Below are 7,400 nucleotides of genomic sequence, written 5' to 3' on the forward strand. Positions count from 1 at the left end.
CATTCCATCACCATCAACCTTGTCACTATCAATTAAACTCTTTTTCTCTTGGAAAATGAAGTAGAGAATTCCTCTATAATCTTTCTTTTATCACCTTAGAAAATGTTAAAAATTCCTGCCTACACCATCACTATTTGAAGCACATGTCATTGCATTCTCATCATCATTGTCGCTAACGAGAACAACAATTGATCAAAAGACACACCCTGTCAGCTACTGTATCCAAGTTATTCTCTGTATCCAAGTTCATCCCGAGGATAATCACCAAAGCCACCAGACAGCTTTATGATGCCAATGAAGCAAGATCATGAGCTATTCAATAAAACTCGTATTGTAAAGAAGAAGAAAGAGACTGATTCAGAAAGGTGGGTCGAGGGTCGAGCCTCGACTATACATGTACGTTTTTTACTTTTCATTAAGTATTTTTATTTACTTTTATATAAATTTTGAAATACTAATTTAATATAATTTTTCTTGTAGGTGCGCTTCACACCTGATGTGGAGGAATTCATACGCAGTCAGCCACCTAATGAGTCGGGCGAGGCAATCCAACATTCGGACGAGGATGTTGAAAGAACACTCCTTGAGTACTTTATATACTTTGAACTAGACAATAGAACTAGCTTTCGAATGGGCTTGTAATAAGCGTTAACTTAGTTTTGTTAGCTTAATGTGTTAGTTCTATTGAACTTTATACTTCGTTGGTTTTAATGTTGTTGTTGTTGTTGTTGTTGTTGTTGTGTTGTTGTTGGTATTGTTGTTGTTGTTGCTTGTAATAGGGATTTGGTATGCTGGCAGGTGGTGTAGCTGCCAAAACAGGCAGTTTCTCCCAAAATAATACCCATAAAAGCGACCAACTTTGGTCTCTTTTTGGTCGCTTGTCATTTTAAAAAAATAATTTGACGGGCAATAGCAACCAAAGTTGGTCTCTTTTTACCCAGATTTCTTAAAAAGCAACCAACCTTGGTCGCTATTCCATTAAAAAAAATTAAATTCTTGGCATTAGCGACCCACTTTTGGTCGCTTATTTTTAAAAAAAATTAAAAAAATAGCGACCAACCTTGGTCTCCATTTTCCAGATTTTAAAATATAATATTTGGATTAGAGACCAAAGTTGGTCGCTGTTTTATGAATAATAATAAATCAATAAATAATATATTTTACATTTAGAGACCAACTTTGGTCGCCAAATTTATATTATTAAAATAATAAAGTGACCAAAGATGGTCGCTATAGTCAATACCCGGAATATTTGGTCATTTTACCTTAGAGACCAAAGTTGGTCGCTAATTAGCGACCAACTTTGGTACCTAAACTGAAGGGACCAGCAATATAGCGACCAGGCATGTTTGGTCGCTTTTTGGTCGCTTTTGGGCCTATAAGCGACCAACTTTGGTCGCTTTTTGTGGTCGCTTTTTACCGGATTTCTAGTAGTGTTATATGTAATTATGTTATAAGTGACCCGATTTTATAAATATTTTTATACCAATCAGTACATAGAACTTAAGCTACATACATACGTGAAATCTTGTGCGTCGCTGAAATATTATCAATTATCATCTCGAACAAAAAGTTTAACAAAAAATTACAGTAAAATAAAAGAATTATAAAGCTCACATGAAAGCACGCATTTAATATAATTTCTAAGAACTTTGTCGTTGAACCGTGAATGCCCCTATTTAACACCATGAATTTTCCTAGTTGATTCTGAAAGTTGTGTGATAATAGGTGAATTAGATTATAATTGGACCCTAAAGAATCACATTTTTGTATAGCTTTGTGGTAAAAAGTGATAACCAAATACTCTGATTAGTGCTTTTCATGCTTTGCAAGCTATATTCAACGAAAGAAGTCGATGGAGCAAGTTTGGGATCAATTACGGAGAAAAGGAGGCCAATCAAACAATGCCCAAAATGCACCAAGTAAAGAGACAAAAGCAGAACTGAACTTGGCCTGCGGCGGTCAGACCGTAACCGCGGTAGGACCGCGGCAGAGCAGAGCTGCAGATTCAGAGGACCTCTTTGGCCGCGGTCCTGGCGTAACCGCGGTGGGACCGCGGCAGAACGCGGAAAAGCCAGGGACTAAAGTGTCAAGTCGGGAAAACTTGGTGTAAAACCCTTATAAAAAGTAGGAATTCGGCCATACTAGGGCAGATTTGTTTAGAGAGTACTTTGGCAAGAGAAACAAGTGTGAGAGATCACCCAAAACATCATTATTCTTATTCTCTTTTATTTTTCTTGTAATTTTCGATTATGAATCTTCTAGTAGTTTATTCCTCCATTGTTATGAGTAGCTAAATACCTTAATCTTAGGTTTTGGTGGAACCCGTTGGGGATGACTTGGTTGTTTTATTAATATAGTTGGATTTGGTTGTTAATCTCTATTTGTTCATCTATGTTTTGATTGTGGTTAGTTGAAAGGGCCCTCAATTATTCGTTCCTATTTATTGTATCTACTTGAGAGAGAGTGCATATTTAGGTGATTGTATGAACAACATCACTCCCGGAGTATAGACGAGAGTCATAACCGAGGGTTTAGACGTTGGATTAGAGATAACGATACCTCGGGTGCAATCTAAGTGAACTGTATTGCGAATCTAGCTAGCGTAGCTTGAGAGAGTGCGTCTAGTAAATTATCATAATTGCTTGAGAAAGATTTATGATAGCTGGAGCGTTCATGATTGATAGAGACAACTAAATCATAGTTATAAGACATATACAACCAAAGAAATTACCAACGGGGGAAACTATTGCCTTAGACCTTATTCCAATTGTTTACACATCAAGTTTAGTTAATTTTCGGTTGTTAATTACTTTCAGTCTTTTGTTGTTAGAAAAATCAACCATTGTGAATCAAACAGTTTGGGAAAACAGATTGTGTGAATTTAGTAAATCGGACAATAGTAATTGATAGGTTAATTCTCTGTGGTTCGACTCTGGGCATAAATACTCAGATTATATTTGCAACGCCCGCGTAGTCTTTTGCGAGACTCAGTTGAGCGTGATCATTGTGCTATAACCCTAATAAATAACTGAACTTTCTCGTTAGCCAACAGTTTATACAGTTTGTTTTTTTTCTACATAGTATCAAACTATCAATTCCTTAATAACAAAACAAGGAATGAATGATTACTTTTCTGATGATGATCAAGAAAAGCTCATTTAACATATAGACAACGTTCATAATCAGATTGTACAGTGCTTTTGTGGGGGTTTGGCCTAGTCCCCTTCGCTTTAAATTTGTTCCTTCTTTTGGGATTTTCATTACTAAAATATAGCCACTCATTGTTGGTTCTTGTTTTAAAAAAGATTGTGGAGACTCCATGGATTAAAAAAAACCCTCAAGACGTATAAAAAACAAAAACACGAATATCTCCAGACTATATAGAAAGGATTGCTTGAAACATTGTACAATGGGACAGCTATTGATGCTAAATTTAAGCTGACTCTAAGAACGTTCAAGCAAGTAGCAGATGCAATTTTAAAGTCAACTCCGATATTTGTGGTTAAAGAGTAAGATCATTGGTACTCAAAAAGAAAAAAAAAAGAGAATGCAATAAATTTTTGATCTGTCAAAACGTGAGGAGTACTTTTTATTGTAAAAAAAAAATGAAGAGAAACACGCTGTGGAAATATTTTGTAAATACAGAAAATGATTTCAGATCGTTGTGTCCTTCAAAAGTCAGATAGCTATACTTCGAATAGAAATATATCCACGAGCTTCACGTAATTTTGTTTATTTATAAGAAAAAGAAGTCAACTCCAAGTTAGGTGGAGGTGGGGGAGTGGGAATAAGACAGAAAACCAATTTAAGTTGTTAATGTTGGCATAAATTATTCAATTCTAACAAAGTTGACATATGGGTGGCTACTCATAATTACTCCCCGTATCCATGTGAACCTATTTCGTTTTTGGTACGTTCCAAAAAAAAAATTACCCCTTCAAAATTTGGAAACAATTTATCTTAAACTTTCAATTCTACCCTTAATGAGAAGTTTTTATAATCACATAAATACTTGAGCCCCTTTCTGACTTATTTAGGACCACAAATTCCAAAAATCTTCATTTTTTCTTAAACTTATTGCCAAGTAAAACTGGCTCACATAAATTGGAATAGATGGAGTATTCAAGTCAAACAAAGTTAATTAAATCCACGTTTGTCCCATATCCTTGTTATTAATTTAACTCCATATCTTTCTCTTCAGAAGTGGAAATGCAAAATTTTACGCCAACTAGTAGTGTGGTTATGGCTATTTACGCGGCAGAGGTCATGGTGGGCATACTAGTTTTTCTTGAAATTCAACGCTGCATTTTAATAACAAAATTACTCACAATCATTGCTTCTTTAGTCTTTGCTCCAATATATTTTTTTAATTGTTATAAATTTCCCTTGTGAATCATAAGAAAATTATCAATACTGCTGTAATTACGACTATGTTGATTCTTCATTTATGTTAACTTATTGTTTGTGGGGCCACTTCTCAATTATAAATAATAGCAGGCTACACATCTCATCACTGCAACAGGTCCAAAAATCCAAACCTTTTGAGAAGAAAAGCATTTCAGCCTGAGTAACAGAATACTCCAATTTAGTATCCAAATCTCTTGAAAAAAAGTATGGAACATCCAGGATTAAGCACCAGTATGAGGAGAATCCTCCTACTGATTAGTTGCTTAATACTCGCTGTTGGCATATGTGGTGGTCCTCTAATGATGCGTCTGTATTATGTCGAGGGAGGTTCAAGAATATGGCTTAGTAGTTGGTTACAAACGGGTGGATGGCCACTTACCCTTATACCTCTTGCCACCCTATACTATTATCGCCGAAAAACCGAAGGCTCAAATGCCAAGTTTTACTTGATGACACCCCGAATTTTTATTGCATCATTTGTTATTGGTGTTGCCACTGGTCTTGATGATTTTCTCTATTCGTGGGGCGGGTCAAAACTCCCCGTATCAACCTCTTCACTTCTTCTTGCTGCTCAACTTGCCTTTACGGCAGTAGGTGCTTTCTTCATAGTGAAGTTGAAGTTATCACCCTTCTCTATTAATGCAGTGGTTTTACTAACAGTTGGTGCTGTTTTATTGGGTATTCGATCTAATGGTGATCGACCAGAGGGCGTGACAAGTAAAGAATATGTTATTGGTTTTATGATGACACTTCTAGCAGCAGCTTTGTATGGAGTCATTTTGCCTTGTATTGAGTTGACTTACATGAAAGCAAAACAAGCTATTACTGCTACGTTGGTGTTAGAGATTCAGATGATCATGAGTTTTGCTGCTACTGCCTTTTGCACTGTAGGAATGATCGTCAATAAAGACTTTCAGGTATTTTTTCCTTCCACTGTAACTCCTTTCTACACATGCATCTTATTCACTCTGTTGCTGACACTATTATTTTCTGGAATTAAATTTTGTGCATCGTCAAGTAATATTATTTATATAATTAAGTCATTTATGAGATAATTACAGTTAATTTTTATGATACATTAATTGTAACCTCATACAAATAGCAATTGACGCGGCATCACAAGCTACACTACATTAATAATGTATAAGAACTTTATTACATTGTTAAGTGTGTAAATAACTTAAATCTTTAAGAACTTTACACTGTAAGTGTGTAAATGACTTAAATCTTTTCCTTACTAGCTTTGGCTCAAATAAAATGACACGTTTCTACTTTAGGAAAGTATTTAAAGTTAAAATTCTAATTTAACCTCAATAAGAAGTTTTTATTGGCACACAATGTTATGACACATTTAAAATCACAAGCCTGAATCGTTGGACATAAACATGTCACTGTAGTTTGTGGCTCTAAGACATTTATGTACTTTAATGTTTCTTAATATCTGTGTGGTTGTAAAATATTGTCACTAAAAATAAAACAAATAAGTTTAGTTAAATTATTTTCAATTTTAAAAGTGTGATATTCTTTTAAACTAACTAATAATAAAATAGTGTCATTCTTTTAAGGAAAAAGGGATTACAAAATTTATTTTAGCTATAGAGGATCTCTTTAAATGTCAAAGATTAAGATATTGCTCGATATTTGCAGGCAATGTCAAGGGAGGCAAAACAATTTAACCTCGGGGAAGCTAGATATTATACAGTGGTAGTATGCACTGCCGCTATTTGGGAGTGCTTCTTCGTGGGTATTATTGGAGTTATCTACTGCTCTTCTTCTTTGATGTCTGGGGTTATGATCGCTGTTTTGCTCCCCGTTACTGAGGTATTAGCTGTAATTTTCTTTAAGGAAAATTTTTCAGGTGAAAAGGGTCTTGCTCTTTTCCTTTCTCTTTGGGGTTTTGTCTCATACTTCTATGGAGAGTTCAGACAAACTAAGAAGGAGAAGAATAAAAGCCCAGAAGCTGAGATGACGACGCATACTGAATCTGTTTGATTTACTATTCATGGTTATAAGGATAAACAGTTTTTAATTTTTGTACAAAATAATGTACGTCGTTTTGCTTTCATTGCTACTTTCATTATGTTTGTGAAAAGGGTCTCTTTCTTTGAAATTTCTGATGTTGCTGTTGAATCCGTAATACATTGACATATTTGCAGTTGCTAGTAAATGCTCATTTTCATGTCTAATTCAACGTTACAATTCATGAAATCAGAGTTAAATAATAATTAAAGAATAGACGAGTTTCATGGTCACCCCTATTGCTTTGCTAATATTTTTCATATTTATAAAGGTACTGGACCATTAGTTACTCCCTCCGTCCCAAAATACTTATCATTTTTCACTTCTTGAGATTTAAATTACATTAACTTTGATCAATATTTCAATATATTTTTGTATAGTGTTTGAATATCTAAATTTTAATTTTATAATGATAAACTAATGTTAGTAAACTGTATTTGTAAAATAATTCTGAAAAATATAAATGAACATAAACATAAATGAAAAACAGAAATAGAATTTTAATCCGAGCCCACTGAATTCACAGTGTTTCCTTAAGAAATTTAATCACCTCCTAGTACCCAAGGTTGTGGATTATTTCCTCCCAGGATAGAACGAATTACACACTGGTGTAGTGGTACTTCAAACCCAGTGTTTCAGCGAACACAAAGTTCGGTAGCAAATCACACTTACTGTTGCTTTGTTTGATGTTAAAAGTATGCAGAAGAAGGAGGAGAAACTCAGAAAATCGTATGGAATTTTGAGCAGAATAGTCTTGTATTTATAGCCAAAGTTGGGCTGAAATCTTAAGAGGTGCAACTCTTCAGAATGGCTGTTTATGCAAAACGGCCACAGCATAAATATGATAACATAAATGGCTATTTACTCAACAATAAAGAGGGAAAATAAAGAGAAAAAATTGAAGAGAGTAGTTTAATTTTGAGTTACACAACTGAAAAACGCGTTGGATTTGATATTAATATTCTGTTATT

General features: G+C 34.5%; 1 protein-coding gene across 1 annotated transcript; it reads left to right on the plus strand.

The window, feature by feature from the left end:
- The first annotated feature begins 4,492 nt into the window (after positions 1-4,492).
- LOC109238101 (purine permease 1-like) lies at positions 4,493-6,595 on the plus strand. Its single transcript, XM_019404535.1, has 2 exons — positions 4,493-5,327; positions 6,058-6,595. Exons 1-2 carry the CDS (start codon positions 4,617-4,619, stop codon positions 6,400-6,402), a joined length of 1,056 nt encoding a protein of 351 aa, XP_019260080.1. The 5' UTR covers positions 4,493-4,616; the 3' UTR covers positions 6,403-6,595.
- The last annotated feature ends 805 nt before the right edge of the window (positions 6,596-7,400 follow it).

This window comes from Nicotiana attenuata, unplaced genomic scaffold (assembly GCF_001879085.1).
Source record: "Nicotiana attenuata strain UT unplaced genomic scaffold, NIATTr2, whole genome shotgun sequence".
NCBI classification, from domain to species: Eukaryota; Viridiplantae; Streptophyta; class Magnoliopsida; order Solanales; family Solanaceae; genus Nicotiana; species Nicotiana attenuata.

What these genes read in the sequence shown, in the direction of transcription:
- LOC109238101 (XM_019404535.1), top strand. Translation starts at nt 4,617, where the DNA reads ATGGAACATCCAGGATTAAGCACCAGTATGAGGAGAATCCTCCTACTG. An exon ending in TCGTCAATAAAGACTTTCAG is followed by an intron (nt 5,328 to 6,057) that starts GTATTTTTTCCT and finishes CGATATTTGCAG; the next exon opens with GCAATGTCAAGGGAGGCAAA.